General features: G+C 38.9%; 1 protein-coding gene across 3 annotated transcripts in view; it reads right to left on the reverse strand.

Moving 5' to 3' along the window:
- Positions 1 to 18,431, reverse strand: part of SPHKAP (SPHK1 interactor, AKAP domain containing) — a 129,653-nt gene that overhangs the window by 59,078 nt on the left and 52,144 nt on the right. For all 3 annotated transcript variants that reach the window (XM_012532950.3, XM_033426064.2, XM_049712514.1), the window contains exon 3: positions 18,081 to 18,188. In XM_012532950.3, the coding sequence (XP_012388404.2) occupies positions 18,081 to 18,188 (108 nt within the window). The remainder of the gene's footprint in view (positions 1 to 18,080; positions 18,189 to 18,431) is intronic.

Consider the following 18,431-nt stretch of genomic DNA (forward strand, 5'->3'; position numbering starts at 1 on the left):
TGTTGGCAGAGGTGATCCACCATGAGCCCTGAGCATCCTTGTGCGCTCCTGCTGGCTACACCAAAAATGCAAGGCCCCGAATGCTCTTTCCCAGGGCCATTTCACAGTCTTGTGTTTGTAGAAAGCAATCTCAAAAGATGAAGTAATGTCTCCCTTCCCCACCAACAAAGAGTAAGCTTGCTTGCGGCTCACTATAAAATCAGCGGATTCTCCACGCTCAGCATACCTTGGTTGTGATGCAAACTCACTGTGTGCATGGCATATACCTGGGACCCACCTGTGTCGTCCCTGTGGTTCTTGGGAGGCAAGAAAAACTGACACAGGGCTTCCCTGGTGGCGCAGTGGTTGAGAGTGCGCCTGCTGATGCAGGGGACACGGGTTCGTGCCCCGGTCCGGGAAGATCCCACATGCCGTGGAGCGGCTGGGCCCGTGAGCCATGGCCGCTGAGCCTGCGCGTCCGGAGCCTGTGCTCCGCAACGGGAGAGGCCACAACAGTAAGAAGCCCGCGTACCGCAAAAAAAAAAAAGAAAGAAAAACTGACACAAACATAAACATACTGACTCTGGCTACTGCTGTGCTGTGAGTAATAAAGTACTTTTTCTCTGACCCAGAAATCTCATGTCTTTTCTAAGCAGTCATTTAACAGTAACAGTCAGCTTGAAAGTAGGACAAAATCTCAGCTTTCACAGTCCTTACAGACACTCATTCAAGAAAGGAGGTACCAGCATTGCCAAGAGTTCAAGAAAGGTAAATACTGAAAATGGTCTATTGGTCCTTGATAAACTTGGCAAAGAACATTATCCATGGAGTGCTGAGGGCTGAAGAGATGAGTCTAAACTATTTCAAAAGTTTGGCTACAAATGGGAGTACAGAGGTTAACTGCCAAAAGAAGAAATATGATCAAAGGAGAATTCTAATTTCTGGCAGTGATTTTTCAGTTATTTCATTTTGCCCCCCTCCCCTAATTTTGTTTGTGATTCCTGTTAAGACTGTTGATATGGTTGTTCAAGTGTGTCCTGTAGTATAATTCCAAGGGATACCATTTACTTTCTAGTTATAGCGTAATTGTAGGGTTATTTTTATTATTATTATTTTTTTTTGCGGTACGCGGGCCTCTCACTGTTGTGGCCTCTCCCGTTGCGGAGCACAGGCTCCGGACGTGCAGGCTCAGCGGCCATGGCTCACGGGCCCAGCCGCTCCACGGCATGTGGGATCTTCCCGGACCGGGGCACGAACCCGTGTGCCCTGCATCGGCAGGCGGACTCTCAACCACTGCGCCACCAGGGAAGCCCAAGTAGGGTTATTATAATAGTTCTCCGGAGAGAGGCAGTATATTGATTTGAGGAAGGAATGCTCTTTGGATCTGTGGCAAAGCTGCCTCAGGGGACCCTCAGGAGGAATCTGTCCCTGAGTAAACCAACCCCAGACTATAGAGATGACTTCCTTACTTGCATTCAAAATTCTCACTGTGAGTCAACTAAGTACCAGGAATAGTACTGGGTGACGATACATGGGTGTAGAAGGTACAGTTGCAGACCTCAAAGTTCCAGAAGCCTTTCAGGGAGAGAGAGATAAGACGCTGACTAAGCTGAGACATGAATAATGAAGAGCTTATTAGCCACCAAAGTAGGGGAGAGAGGGTTTGGAGAAGTGTGAATAGTTTGTGTAAAGACTTTTGAGTCAGAATGATACATACTGGAGGGGCTCAGGAGCAGAGGCGTGAAGCTTCAGATAGCATCCTTTATCCCAGGAGGCCCCTGCTGCTTAGGTTGGAAGGGCATAATTCACAGCAGAACTTAAATATGCCTTTAGAGGCTAAGAACAAAAAAAAACCTGTAGTAGTGCCAGAAAGAAGGAAAGAAGTATGCTTAACTTTTTTTTTCTAGTAATTAGGCAATTAAATAAAATCCAGAGAAGCTCCAAGTGGTTCTTTTTCATTTATCTCATGTTTTCCCTTGCATTTTGTCCCCAGTTGATTTTCTAATGAAATATGGTTTAACCTCCAGCTGAAATATGCCCGTGTCCAGAAACTTCCAAGACTGTGATCCCAATGCTCACAGCTGACCTCGTCATCATGCAGAGGTTGCATCCTTTTTGCACCTTCCATTCTTGTCTCTCTCCCGTGGGTCTCACCTTGACACAAGGTAATTCATTTTCTAGAAAATGATCATTTGTGTCTCTTGGAAGTTTATCCTTTTTTAAAAAGGTTATCCAAGGGGACCCTCTGTCCCCTTAAAACCACAGTCAACCTGTTTGAATCTGTCCATGCAAAGTTCCCCTTCACCTTCCAGAGAAAATGCCTTCCAGGCCAGCTGGTGCCACCCTGAGTCCCACATTGTGCGCGGGCAGTAGAGTCAGATCCCAGGGCTCTGATGAGCACACCATTTCTAGTTTCTAGGTTGCACATTGCTCTGACAGAGACAAATCACACTCATTTCTGCACCCTTGCAAAAGAGAGCATGTTTCTCGGCTAGTAGAGCTGTCTGGAGCGACAGAATGATCCGTTCTGCCATGATGAATTCTCATGATAACACAAACCGACCAGAGAAGATAATTCTTAGCCACTCTGGGAGTGATTCTGATATATGTTACTTTAGCAGGTACTCCTACCATCATCTAAAATCTTTTTCTTTTTTTGCATAAAATTAATACCTTTGAATCTGAAGTTAACAGTGATGTGGTGTCATGGGAAAGACCAGAGGACCATTTCCAGTGACGTATAGTTAACTTAGGAGAGAACAGCTCTATGAAATAGTAGAGGCAATGTTAAGAAAACTAGGGAAAAAAATCAAGGCAGACATCTTGTTCAGTTTGCAAAAATGACGCTACAGCTGGACAAAGATAAACTTCTGGAGATTAACCTTAAGGCTGAAATTTCTATAATGTGCCCCTCTGACCTTAAGCCAAGCAACGGTCTGCACTGAGGCAGGTGGTATTTTTTGGCCATTTGGAAAGAGGTGTTAGCAATGCAAAAATTACTGTAAATACATGCTGTGATTAAAAAGTGTATTTAAATGTAAAAAATGTTCTATAATGGGGTAATTGATATAATCTCACATCCATTATCTATATTCTATGTTAATGTCCATGAGAAGTTAATCTTGAGTTATTGACCCCCTATAGTATATGACTTTGCCTTCATTTTATTTGAGCCTGCCTGACTGCTTTATTTCCTTTCTCTCTCCCTCCCTCCCTTCCTTCCTTCTTTCCAACCCTCCTTCTTTCCTTCCTTCTCTTTCTCTTTCTTTCAACAAGTATTCCTGCCAGTCAGTTTCTGTTCCACATGTTATAACAAATGTTATCATAAAAAATGAGGCCATTCTATTCCAAAGCCAAGAAAATTTTGGATCCAGGAGGGCAGAGACTATGTCTATCTCAGTCACCACTGTGGTTCCAGGGAGTAGCACAACTCTCATTAAGGTAGGAAGCACATAATTATGGAAGTAAATTCAAATTACAGAATATCATCAATAAAATGGATCTCAAAGATGAAAAGGTTTCTATAGCACCTGCATTTTTTCTCTTATGCCATGGCTGTAGTAACCTTTTAGTACATTGTCTTTTGGTATACACAGATATGTCTGGTTTTCAAATTAATAATGACTTAGGTAGGGCTCAGGTGTGTATGCGTATGCCCCTGCTAACTTACTTCATGAAATCTCAGGCCCAGAAATAGGGACATGTATCCTCTGATCACACCCTCTTTGAATTACCAAGGACTTGCTTTCCTTTTCTAAAGAGCTGACAAGTGTTTGTTCTTTTTTCTGAATTGCCCAGCACACATCAAATATTTCTCAAAGACCATGACCATGGCTTTTGTGACTGCTGGTAGGTTGTGATTAACAGGCTACAGTAAAATGAGATGGTAAATTAATGTTTACAGAACTAAAAATACGATCAGTAACTACAGCTTTGAGAAAAACAAAAGCTAGATTTATGCAGGAAGCAATATTGTTCTCCTAAAAAGATGCCAGATTACTCTTCAGAGGGAAAAGAAAAGGCAATATTTCTGTCTAATTCTCAAATGTAAGTCAGGAGAAAATGCTATGAAACATGTAATTTCTTAGGACACTTTGAGTAGTTAAGTTGGAAGCCATTAAGAGGTAAGGCACAAAAAGGCTACATTAAAGTGAAACAAGAATAAGCGAGTTTGTGGGAAACAGTCATGGAAATGTCATTTTGATAAAAATTTCAGAACATTTCATGGTTTTAAGTAATGGGAAGCAGAGATCAATGAATTAAAGTCTTGATGGTGAAAAGTAATTTCACTTGATGAATATATACTTCAAATACTTGATGTATAACAGACCTGAGAGATTCCTCAGATAGAACAGAAATAGTCTTGTTTTTATCCGTACTAAACCAATAATGCAAAGCAGCAGTATTTATCTTGCAAACGTCTTTGCTGCATTTCCTCACCTCTTCTGTGATGGTGGGGAAGCAGCCACAGACAATACATAAAAGAATGGACGTGACTGTGTCTCAATAAAATTATTTACAAAAACAGACAGTGGGCCAGATTTGGCTTGAGGACTGTATTTTGTCAATTGCTTCTCTAGAAAATTAAGGATATGAAATCATAAGACTTTACTTTCCCAGTTAATTGTTGCTTGGCAAATGTAATTGGAAGACCTGATTTCAGGCAATAACTCCATCACTCTATGTTCCTGGACAAACATTTAACCTTTCGACACTCACACACCTCTCTTTACTTATAATACCTACTCTGGCTATTTCATAGGGTTTCTGTAAAAACTCGGTGAAATATTATTATTTGCCCTTTTCATCTTGCATGGGCAGCGTGTATTATTAATGGCTTCCTGGCATGGATAATTAGTATTAAAAATAAAAAAAATTTAAACAAGAGATGACGTTAATAATAGTAGGACTACAAATAAGAAGGCAAGTAAATGTCTGCACAGCTGATTTGAAAGGGGCTTAAAGCCTGCATGAATTTTTCTCATAACCATCAACACACTAAGAAAATGTCAGTCTTTGACCTACGGGGTTGGGATAGGGAGGCTGGGAGGGAGGCTCAAGAGGGAGGGGATATGGGGACATGTGTATGCATATGGCTGATTCGCTTTGTTGTGCAACAGAAACTAACACAGTATAGTGAAGCAATTATACTCCAGTAAAGATCTATTAAAAAAATTAAAAAATAAATAAAATAAAATAAAACAAGAAAACATCAGTCTGTTAGTATCACATTTAAAAAATATTCATACAAATATTATTAATTATAAGCTACTCATATTTTTGGTTTTGTTTTCAAACAAATGATGTGATGTAAATTTTCATGCACCACAGGAATTCATATTTTTGTGTCGTCTGAAATGTCTTGTGGGGCTTCATTTTAGGCAGTTTCTAAAATGTTCACCATTGATTAGCTGTGAAAAGTGCTTTCATAAACGAAAAACCCAAGTGGACTTTGCCTAAGCAAATCAATTCTCCCTTCAGTTTCCAGGCGCATGAACAGGGCTCAAGTCCAATTCTTTGCTTTCCCACTTTCGAATAACTTCTCTTTAGATCAAAGAGATCTCTGCCCATATGAAGCGTGAGAAAGGGTTGTGATGGATAGAGGGAAGAGGGCATCTTTAAGACAAAGTTACTGAAGGAAAAAAAGAATAGTAAAATTGAGTTGTCATAAGAATAGCTCAAAGCCTGTGACACTGATTGATGAATTCCCTTTGCAGTTACTAACGTAAACCAAATATACATCCCTAGTTCTTTGCCTCTTAAGAAATTCAGCCGGAATATGCTTTCACAGACTAAAACGTTAGAACAACAACACTCTGCTGAGTTAATAGAACACCACACTGAAGGTCAGTGCAAAAAAGTAAAGGTAGGAAAATTATGCTGCTTTCACTAATCAAGCAAAATATCACTTTCTTCCAATACTGGACTGTCAAGAACAATGAATAAGCATTTGAAAAGAGGCTTCAAAATTGGAAGGAACCTTTGAGATCACATAGGCAAGTCACTTGAGAATTTGTTGTGATAAGTAAAGTATGGCCCTTAATTTTAATACCAGTTTTTGTAGCCTGCACCAGCCTCATATTATTAACGTTATTAGATGAAAATTGCAGTGACCAGAGAATTTTCTTTGATATAGATATATCTATCCATGATAGAAAATACACAAAATTCTGGTGATTTCAAGGATACATGACTAAATTCTCTTGTAGGTTGATAATATAATTTATTGGAACAAATGAGAGACATAAATAGACAACTGGGTTTGCTATGCAGTCAGTACTAGAGAGAACGACTCAGTTTTAGCTATTTGACATTTATCATCCTTTGCCAGACCTCATTTAATGTCTAAGTAGCTTCCAGCCAACAACTATATTGTGAATCAATTCATGCAGTATCAAGGGGAACATTTCACGGTCTATTCTGTGGGCTGATGATGAAATTATATTCCTTAAAGTTGAAAAATCAATGCTATTTAACAAGCATTTTTTTTTTTTTTTTTGCTGTACGCGGGCCTCTCACTGTTGTGGCCTCTCCCGTCGCGGAGCACAGGCTCCGGACGCGCAGGTTCAGCGGCCATGGCTCACGGGCCCAGCCGCTCCGCGGCACGTGGGATCTTCCCGGACCGGGGCACGAACCCGTGTCCTCTGCATCGGCAGGCAGACTCTCAACCACTGCGCCACCAGGGAAGCCCAAAAGCAACTTTTGATAACCAGTTAGAGATGAAGCGTGAGGGAGAAAAATAAGATGAGTGTGATTCGGAGGATTATAGCTTGGGAAAATGTGTAGATTACAAAACCATCAATAGAAATTTTGGGAGGAGGAACATATTTTTGGATAATACCCAAGTTATGTTGACTATGGGTTATTTTTTAGATTTTCAGGTGGGTGTATCTAACAGGCACTTAGAAATAAGTCTGTAGTCCTCAGATGGTGGTCATTGGTATAAAGATGTGGCTGAAGCCATAAGGTAAGGATGAATGATCCAGTGAGAGGCTTTTGCAAAGACCTTTGGGAAAAGCCACATTTAAGTGCAAGGTTGTGGGGAGCAGAAGTCCAGGAATAGGACAAAGAAGAAATGATCCTAGAGGTAAGGAAATAATTAAAAGAGAGAATGATGTTCCTGAAGCCATGGAAAAAATAGCCAGTTCAGAAGCTGGGGGGGGGGGTATATGTTTAGTTAGTGTTCTGCTCAAAGCTTAGGAACATAAGCAGTGACAACATGTTAGTGGATTTGCTGTCACAAATAAGAGCAATTTCAGCAGAAAGGTAAGATAGCCAGATAGTAGCCAGATAGTAGCCAGAGACAATACACTTTTTGTTAGTTTTTAAGTCTGGTCAAGAGAAGAAGGAACATAGGGTGAGTGGTTTCACAGGGAGCTAGGGTCAAAGGAAGTGTTTTGCTTGTTTTAATATTTGCTTTTTAAAGAGGATTCGGAGTAACATAAGTATTTATAAGGAAGGAGGAGAAGTATATATGTAAATATATGTGTACATGTAAGAATGCTATGGTGAAGAGTACTTTCATTAAGAATGATGACATTTGTTCTCTTTTAAGACAAAGCAATTTTGAAGGAATACAATATTGAAATAATTGACAAACTAGCTGTCAGTTCCCAGTGAAGTCAGTAATACAGGAAATTACAGTTAAGTCCCCCAGGAATTAATCTGAAAGAAATAATGGAATATTTTCCCCCAAATTGTCCTGAATAAGTAATGATTAAAAGTTGACAAAAAAGTTGAAATGACTGTTTTGTATAAACACAGATTGACTGACAAGCCTGTAAGAATTTTTGAGGCAGCAGGCTGGTTCCAGGGCAGCCTGGGGTACAGAAACAGAATGGGCAAAAGGACGTAGATGTTTGAAGAATGGCAAGTATCCTAATGAACCCAGGGAAAGGGTGGTGAGGGAAAGTGAGGGCTGACTGAGAGGCAAATTTGGAAAGGGCAGACGGTGGAGGACCTTGAATTGGATGTTTGGGGGCAAATGTACTTACAGGATTGATTTTTATCTTTTGGACCATTTTTTCTTTGTTAGGTCTTCATGAAGTCATTTGCTTACTTACCAGAACAACATTTCAACAGAAATATATATATATATATTATATATATAATGTGTATATAGTGTATATATGTAATGTGTATTTATATATATCATATATTTCAATAGAATACACATTATATATTTATATACACATATAAATAAATTGGTATAATTCATGTCCACTGTCCTTTATATTCCAGGTTAGGTAAGACTGTATTTTCTAAATCATCCTCTGAGAATAAGGCCACAGAGGGTGGTATTGTCTGCTTGTGGAGAGTGGTAACATTTTGGACAAGCTAATTCAGGTAATGAGAAAGGAAGTTCTAGTAATGTACTTGGTCCTGGACTCATACAATTTTTGAGCTGGAAAGCACTTAAGAGATTGTTTAGTGACAGGGATCCTAAATTCAAATGCAAATAGAAGTTAGCAGGCAACAAGAATGAGGCCAGGTGGACACAAGGTGAAATGACAGATGTCAGAAACGAGTCCCCCCAGCTGATTCCATCTGATACGGGTGGTCTGTTTTGAAAGAAAATTTTATTGCTGGCCAACGTTTAGAAATCAGATTTCATGTAGAAAACTAGATTTCTGACTTATTTTGAAATATTAGAAGATCTTCAACCCAAGACCTGTATTAGCATTTGGAATCAAGGTGAATTGACATGCCTGATCTTTTTAGCTTGTGGGGAAAAGTGTGGAAGGAAATAACCAGTGTCAAGAGTAGATCCTTTAACTAGTAGAGTTAGGGAGCTTTTCTTTCTTACTGCTTTCAAATGTTCTGTTTTGAAATTGCATTATATTTGATAAAAGAAAGAAAATAAGTTATAAGTAAAAATGATACATTTCAGTCTAAAAACTGGTTGCCTGGGACGTCCAAGTGGGACTGAATTCTGTTTTGTGGTAGAAGCTAGGGCCATAAACTAATTGATCTTGACCTACAGGCAGGTGTCCTGAAGCGGCTTTGACTGTCTCGTGAGCCTTTCACTTTCAGTCCTTCCTCCTAGTGCACATGGCCTTTGATGAGAGCTACAAGAGGACTGGGATCTTTTGGGGGAAGCAGAGGCTCTTTCCTTTCCATGTCTGTGCAAGAGTGAGGCGGCAGCTCAGTTTGAAACACATGAATAGGAGGTACCTTCGGGGAGAGTAGAGATTAAAATTTCAGAAACTTGAGAAGTTGCAGCAGTTGCAGCACAGCAGTTGCAACTGGGTGTGATGCTGCCCCTTGCCTGCCTTCCCCAGCCAGGGGAAGTTGGTGATACCTGGAGACATTTTTGGTTGTTACAACTGGAGAGTAGGTGCTACTGGTATCTAGTGGGTAGAGGCCAGGGATGTTGCTAAATAGCCTATGATGAACAGGAAAGCCCCTGCGACAAAGAATTATCCAGCTTAATAGGGCAATGGTGCTGAAGGTTGAGAGACCCTCCCAGAAGAATTCATCCCTAGGTACTTAGCAAATCTACCCTACTCACTGCTGACAGACTGTCTGCTAAACTCATGGTATACTATTAAAGCAAGCCTGAGGCATAACTTAGCAATGGGCAAAGTTTCCTTCACTCGTTTCAGCCAATTCAGATGCTTCTGGCAAGTACATTGAATGACTCCAGATAATCCAATTAAATTCCACCAACATCACAGATGCTATGGACCAGCGGACATGCCAGGTACTGTCTGGAATATACAGTGAGGCTGTCTCTGACCTTAAAAAGAGTGTAATATCCAAGGATGGAAGGGCAGGAATTCTGCTTGCAGCACTTTCTCATTTCCTAAGAAAGGCCTAGGGGGAGCTTGTCTCATTGTTACAAAAGAGAGGAAATAGTACTCCAGAGGCTTGGAACTGAAAACAGACATCCTACGCTGGTCATTAGCCAGGCCCACTTTTGTATTTCTTCCTCTTATTTATTTATTTGTTTGTTTTTAAACTTCAGTCTCTAAGTTGTGAAAAAAAAAATTAACACTATTACTTCTAACTAGTTTTCCTGGGACTTTGGAAAAATGGATTAAGAAAGACAAGTTAAACCAAACAATTCTGCTAAAAAGATATCTAAATTATGTAGTCAACATCCTTGAAGCTTAAAGGTATTTTAATGAGAAACACTGTTTATTGCTGTTGGTTTTTCTTGACTGATTGGCTTTCAACTCAAAGGAAATTTGCCATAATTGCAGAAATTGTATGAAAATGGAAACTCAAACCAAATCTGAGCTATTATAATAATGCATTCTTCTGTCAAAAGGAATTTTAAAAAATTTGAAAAATGGTTTGAACACCCAGGTTTAAAATTACACTCAGGTCTATTCATCTGTCTGTATTTTTAGTGGCAAAAATACCACTAAAATACCTCATTGTGTACTTGAAACTCGACTCACGCGCTTAACAAATAATCTCTTGCTTTTGAGGGGACCCTGAAAGATAGAGATCCCTGTATGTGCACTTATCAGAACCCCAGCTCTCAGTTATAAGCTCCTTTCTTTTTTTTTTTAAACATTTGAAATAGGAGATTGTTTTAATGCCAATTTTTGCAATATACTAGAAATCCTACCTCTTGCAAAAATAATCATTTGATAAAATATGTTAACTTGAAAATGTGCAAAGATATACATATATTTACTAAATATTTATTTATTTAAATTTAAAAAAATTGAAGTATAATTTTTTTTCTAATAATATACATATTTTTAACATCTTTATTGGAGTATAATTGCTTTACAATGGTGTGTTAGTTTCTGCTTTACAACAAAATGAATCAGTTATATATACACATATGTTCCCATATCTCTTCCCTCTTGCGTCTCCCTCCCTCCCACCCTCCCTATCGCACCCCTCCAGGCGGTCACAAAGCACCGAAGCTCCTTTCTTCATCCACACATTCTTCCTGGTGTGACTGATCTTCTCTACTTTCTGAGGGTCACCCTGAAGACCCTCAAATCTCTTCTCTCTCCTCCTGATCTTGCCAAAAACTCCCACTTGTAATCCAACTACCAGGCTGGATTTCCACTTGAATGAGTGAGAGACACCCAGCCTCACCCCCTCCTCCTACCTCCAACCAGTTCCCCCCCTCCTCAGTCTTCCTCATCATGGTAAATGAAACTTCCATCCACCTAGAAGCTTATGCCAGAATCGTAGGACTTATCCTTGACTTATCTTTCCTTCATTCAATCCATTAGCATGTCCTGTTTTGTTTTGTTTTTTTAAACATCTTTATTGGAGTATAATTGCTTTCCAATGGTGTGTTAGTTTCTGCTGTACAACAAAGTGAATCAGCTATACATATACATATATCCCTATATCCCCTCCCTCTTGCATCTCCCTCCCACCCTCCCTATCCCACCCCCCCCATCCCACCCCTCTGGGTTGTCACAAAGCACCAAGCTGATCTCCCTGTGCTGTGCAGCTGCTTCCCACTAGCTACCTATTTTATATTTGGTGGTGTATATATGTCCATGCCACTCTCTCACTTCGTCCCAGCTTACCCTTCCCCCTCCCCATGTCCTCAAGTCCATTCTCTATGTCTGTGTCTTTATTCTTGTCCTGCCCCTAGGTTCATTAGAACCGCTTTTTTTTTTTTTTTAGATTCCATATATATGTGTTAGCATACAGTATTTGTTTTTCTCTTTCTGAGTTACTTCACTCTGTATGACAGACTCTAGGTCCATCCACCTCACTACAAATAACTCAATTTTGTTTCTTTTTATGGCTAAGTAATATTCCATTGTATATATGTGCCACATCTTCTTTATCCATTCATCTGCCGATGGACACTTAGGTTGCTTGCTTCCATGTCCTGGCTGTTGTAAATAGAGCTGCAATGAACATTGAGGTACATGACTTTTTGAATTATGGTTTTCTCTGGGTATATACCCAGTAGTGGGATTGCTGGGTCATATGGTAGTGCTACTTTTAGTTTTTTAAGGAACCTCCATACTGTTCTCCATAGTGGCTGTATCAATTTACATTCCCACCAACAGTGCAAGAGTGTTCCCTTTTCTCCACCCCCTCTCCAGCATTTATTGTTTGTAGATTTTTTCATGATGGCCATTCTGACTGGTGTGAGGTGATACCTCACTGTAGTTTTGATTTGCATTTCTCTAATGATTAGTGATGTTGAGCATCCTTTCATATGCCTCTTGGCAATCTGTATATCTTCTTTTGAGAAATGTCTCTTTAGGTCTACTGCCCATTTTTGGATTGGGTTTTTGTTTTTCAATATTGAGCTACATGAGCCTCTTGTATATTTTGGAGATTAATCCTTTGTCAGTTGCTTTGTTTGCAAATATTTTCTCCCATTCTGAGGGTTGTCTTTGTCTTGTTTATGGTTTCCTTTGCTGTGCAAAAGCTTTTAAATTTCATTAGGTCCCATTTGTTTACTTTTGTTTTTATTTCCATTTTTCTAGGAGGTGGGTCAAAAAGGATCTTGCTGTGATTTATGTCATAGAGTGTTCTGCCTATGTTTTCCTCTAAGAACATGTCCTGTTTAATATACAATATGTACAGTTTTGAAGCATATTTTAAATTAATAATTACATTGTGAGCTTTCATTTCTATTATAAATTGTTGGAAGTCTCAATCCACTTACTTAATGCTTAGATATACATTGTAATTCCTTGAGACAGTAAACAAAGTCAATGATCTTAATTTTTATTATGTAACATTTTACCTACAACTTATAAGATAGAATTTGGACTCAATTTTCAATCAAAATAAACTTATAAAATGTTTCTCTTTAATAGTTTCAGGATCTAAGACATTGATAAATGTTATGGACTAGGTCTAAGACCTACCTCCAAATTACTACTGTATTATTTGTCCACACACTTTAGGTTCAGCCCTCAAATTATTTATCAAAAGCTCCTTCTCAGTTTTATTGATCACTTTTCTAGGCTTTCGTGGATATAGAGCCACCTAGTTTCTTTGGTGGCAGACTCTTTTCTCTACCATCCCTCTGTGTCATGCTTCCCAATAAAGTGTCCTTTCTAATTTATTGGCTTCTAGAAGCTTGGGAAGGTTCAGTGGAACTCTCATTTGACTGAGCCTCAAAAGTTTTCTCTGGGACTCCTGGATTTTTAAAATGTGTCCAGAGCTACTGCCCAGGGTGAGATGAGGTCACATGGACCAGCTCTACTGCCTCAGTGCAGACTTGCTTTGTCTGTTTTATCTAGACCTTCTGTTTTGTTCAGTCTGGCTGACTCTGCCACCATTGTCTGATTTTTCACTTTTATGCAGGCAGCATTTAGCTTCTCTTTGAAAATCGTTGAATAAGTATTTAAAGAATATTGCTTAGATCTACATTGTAATTCCTTGAGGCAGTAAACAAAGTCAATGAACTGATTAGTAGCCTAAACAAGGGTTTCTGCAACTCTGGGCTCAACCTGAGTTTAAAATATTTACATTTCACACTGAAGTATGTAGATATAAAGGGGCATCATGTCATTCTCAAAAGTTTTAGAAAGGAATCATATATGTGTGTTTACACACAGATGTATCAATGAATGCATGCACAAAGGAGAGGGTAAAAAGCTAATGCAGTAATATTTGAGCATTTAGGGAATCTGGGAATTCTTTGCCCTCTTCATGCAATTTTTCTGTAAGTCTAAAGAATTAAAAAATAAGTAGAAAAGTTGATTTTTTAAGGAAAAAAAACTTTAAAAGTTGTTTGAAAACTTGGTAAATATCTGGACTAGATAATGTAAATGTCTCTTCACAGTTCTATAATTATATATTTCCTTAATCATGTAAATCTAAATTTTTCCATAGACCAGCTTATCAAGTGGGGTGTTTGTCTCTTCTTTAACTTTTCTATTAAGTTTCAGAATAGACTAGGTCCCACTGAACAGCTGTCAAATATCTTCATAGTTTTACAGTATCATGTATGGAATGTTGAAGGCTGCTTGAGAATCTGATTCATTTACTTACAAATTTATGGTAAATGTAACACATTTTCAAATGCCATGATTCATCGATTAAAATGCAGTCTAGAGGCTATAAATTACTTGTGGGGTGATGATAGCCAAAAGTCTTAAAATGATCAGTAAGGAAAGAGTCTGACTGTAACTATGAATAGTAACTATACCCCAATTTTAAAAAAAAGAAAACTATATGTTCAATTTCTTTTTAAAATATGTCTGTTCAAATTAAAAAAAAAAAAAGAAAGAATGTGAATTGTCAAGGTAATTTTAATGAAGCATTAAACCAAAAGATGGTTCTTGAAATATAAAAAATTAAATTCTAGTAAAGAGCAATAGGGGCTTAAAAAGTAATTATATTAGTTTTTTTTTTTTTTTTTTCTTGCGGTATGCAGGCCTCTCTCTGTTGTGGCCTCTCCCGTTGCAGAGCACAGGCTCCGGACGCGCAGGCTCAGCGGGCATGGCTCACGGGCCCGGCCACTCCGCGTCATGTGGGATCTTCCCGGACTGGGGCACGCACCCATATCCCCTGCATCGGCAGGCGGATTCTCAACCGCTGCACCACCAGGGAAGCCCTAAATTAGTTTTTAATTTAAAAAAGTCAAGGGTCCTGAAAAGTCCAAATCCTACCACTCATGTTAAGGACCTCTACTAAGATAATGCTTCTGCTGTTGGGTTTGAACAATGGCTTCCAATTTCATTATCCTCCTCCACATTTCCCTTTTAAATAATTAGGTTAAAAAAAGAACACGGTGAAGGTTGGTATATGATTTTTTTCTCAGAATGGCAAATCAGAAATAAAATTGTATAGTTTGATTGGAGAACTCTATTTACAAAAACAAAACCACAGTTTTCATATTTGATATCTTTTGAAAAAAATTTAAGGGTAAATTTCAGGGGCCTTCTAAGTCAGACTTCATGTTTGGCTGGCCTATAGCATTTCTTTTTTAAAAATTTTATTATTTTAAAAAATTTTTTATAGGAGTATAGTTGATTAAAAATGTTGTGTTAGGGCTTCCCTGGTGACGCAGCGGTTGAGAGTCCGCCTGCCGATGCAGGGGACACGGGTTCGTGCCCCGGTCTGGGAGGATCCCACATGCCGCGGAGCGGCTGGGCCCGTGAGCCATGGCCGCTGAGCCTGCGCGTCCGGAGCCTGTGCTCCGCAGCGGGAGAGGCCACAGCGGTGAGGGGCCCGCGTAAAAATGTTGTGTTAGTTTCTGCTGTACAGCAAAGTGAATCAGTTATACATATACATATATCCACGCTTTTTTAGATTCTTTCCCATATAGGCCATTACAGAGTGCCCATTTCTGACAGCTTCAAACTGCTCTTCACTAAGACACCTCATTTTACCTGTGAAATGAAAGCAGTTCTTTATTGAGATAATGACCAAAAGTTATTTTTGAAGCTTGTTTGATGCTTGAGAACAAACAGCTGTACTGACCCATGCCCATAACACCCTGAAGGGTTTCTATGCCTGAGATTGTCCCTCAATAAAAATTCTAAATGAACATCTTGAATTCAGAAAACATTGGTCCTCGGAGGCACTTAGTTCTAAGAAACTGCAAATCCAGATAGTTGGAGTTCAGCATGATGGATACCAAACCAATCAAAATTGGATATAAAAAAGTTGGCTGCTAAGTTTGATCAGGAAGAAATGAGTTAAAGAATGAACATAAGAGTGGGGTACCCCAGAGTTATGAATAGAGTATAAAGCAATAAAATATGGGAAAGCTTTGCTACAGTTTCCTCAGAATCTGTTGTGATTATTTGTTAATAAATTTAGATTTGGGATTATTTCATAAGACTAATTTTTTAAATTAAACTTTAATGAAAATATTATTTTAAAATACAGTTCTATTTTTTTTAAATTTAAATTACAACTTCATTGTTATCCTTTTGTGGATAATTTGTTTTGAAAAGGAATTAAGTACTTTTTCCCTGACCATTTTAGTGACTCCTTCCTTGTGTTTGGCTATTTTGATCAAGAGATCCTTGTCCTGTCAAGCATTGCTGTTGATCAACTCTATTTTCCTCTAGATAATAGCTTCCCCTCAGCAATGTCCAGCTCTGGATTCTGTTTCTTCTCCTCACCCTAGAAATCTGTGCCAAGTAAGAAAGAGAGAAAGGACTCAGAAACTAAGAAAAAGTAACTACAAGATACTTTTTGAGAGATTGGTGTTCATTTTTCATAGGGATTCTGAAATTTTTTTAGTTTAGAGTCATAGACAATTTTTAACATTTGTGTCAGTTTCATTTATTATAAACTCTTGCAGGAAAACTAACCTTCCAGTATGCCTTTTACTTGTGTTTAGATTTTTCCCCTTTGGGGAAGTAGAGAAAGAACCATAACGGCAGTATGAATCAGCCCGCTCAAGCTCACTGATGTCATCTGAAACTATAAAGGGACAAAGAATTAAGGAAGAAAGTCATACAGTTTTAAGTTCAAATTTGAGTTCATTGGGATTGGGGGCGTGTGAGTAGAGTTTTCTTATACTTAGGAAAGAAAATCCAATGGTAATCTTAAATTTGGCTATAAATTTACCATTTCTAATTGTAGATCTGCAATATAGATTCCAAAAATAAAAAGTTTAGAAAAGACCTCTTTGACCTTTATTACACCATTTTTTGTGCCCCAACTTTGGTGCCTTCTCCAAACGGCAGACTCCTTAATACAGGAGCCGCTTTGATGACAACTTTGACTAGAGTGTAGATGCTGATAGCTTTTACTCTCCATTTCTCTTCCTTTTACAATTCAAAGCTGTGTAATTAGAGATCCATATCAGCAAATGCCTGAATTTTCCACCTCGTCTCAGAATTGAATTTGCAAAGAAGGTATCGCTGTTAAATTACTTGCCACCTAAATCCTTTTTCGTTTTTCGCCAAAGATTTTTAAGCATCAACTGGTTTTCTGGACAAGGGATTGAAAAGTCCCCAAAATAGCAGGATCAAAATCATTTTGCCTAAACAAAGAGATTGAATTAAGTCTGTTGAATGGACTCTGCTTTCCTTGTGCTATGAGACTGCAGTGTGAAATGTTTTACATCCTCTGTCTGCCAGTTCTGGTTCTGCTCATCATATATAAAAAGCTCCTCCATCGCATTTTCAGCTTCCTTTTTTTTCTTTTTCTTTTTTTTTTTTTTTTGCGGTACGCGGGCCTCTCACTGTTGTGGCCTCTCCCGTTGCGGAGCACAGGCTCCGGACGCGCAGGCTCAGCGGCTATGGCTCACGGGCCCAGCCGCTCCGCGGCATGTGGGATCCTCCCGGACCGGGGCACGAACCTGTGTCCCCTGCATCGGCAGGCGGACTCTCAACCACTGCGCCACCAGGGAAGCCCCCTTTTTTTTTCTTTTAACAGAAATGCTGGCATGCAACTCACCTCCAGGAATAGCTCAGAGCTGATGCTCTCAACTTAGTCATGAGAATTACATTTCTCTCCTCTTTGGAAATATTCTCCCCCAGTCTCTGTAATCATGACCCCATAAGAGCTAGGCGACTGCAGTTAAAATGAAACATATAGTTTTGTAGAACATATAGGAAGCAGACTACTTCATATAGGAAGGAGAAATCACGTTGTTGATTTCTCATATCAACAATACGCCCTTACATTCTAAGCCACAAGAAATATTTATCTATAAGGACGTCTCTTCCCTTGAAAAGGAGGGTTTTATACGTAAAGCTCAGATCCAGTATATAACATTAAAAAGCATGCCTGTATATTTCTTATGTTGAAAATGTTTTCAAATAATGACTATAACTTATAAGAATGGTAGGACATTTTTACACAGTTTTCATGTTGAAAAATACCTACTAGTAGGAGTTATAAAATATATTGAAAAGAATCCAAGAGCACTCTTGAATAGGCTTTTATTTCTCATCATATGATGCTATTTCTGAATCTTTTACACAGTCAGTTTTGAAAATGAAAACATTGTTTTTCCTTTTCAGAGAAATGATAAGATTAATTTACCTGTTGAAATGAGCAAAGCAGAAGAATCATGAGCTTCTGCCTGTTATTTTGTTAACACTGTATAAACCAGTTATGTATTTTCAAAAGGATGCTTTCCAAATCTTGTACTTAATGATTATGTCCTTGGTAGGAGTACATACGCCCGACTTCCCACTTTCTCAGCCCGCATCCCCAGAGTTGTGTTTACTTACAGAAGCGCAGTTTTCAGACTTGTCTTCCACAAAACCAATTTGGCACGGCGTCCTCTGATTCTGCAGCCAGTAGTCTGTAGATTCCAGGAGGCTGTTGCTGCGGAGAACCTGAGGGAACCAAGACAAACTTCTCAGTGTTATTGGCAAGATTTTCTATTTAAACGAGGAACTCTTTTCTGAAGAATCTGTAAGTGTTTTGTTTGCCTCAGAGCATCTGGATATTAGAAAAAACTTCCAGGATAACAGCACCTCTAGAATGTGTAAAATATTCAACCAGGAATCCACTTTAGAGGGATACATTGAAGTGAATACTGTTGTTTCTTCTCTCATCTAATTCAACATCTGGAAACT

This window comes from Orcinus orca, chromosome 7 (assembly GCF_937001465.1).
Source record: "Orcinus orca chromosome 7, mOrcOrc1.1, whole genome shotgun sequence".
Classification (NCBI taxonomy): domain Eukaryota; kingdom Metazoa; phylum Chordata; class Mammalia; order Artiodactyla; family Delphinidae; genus Orcinus; species Orcinus orca.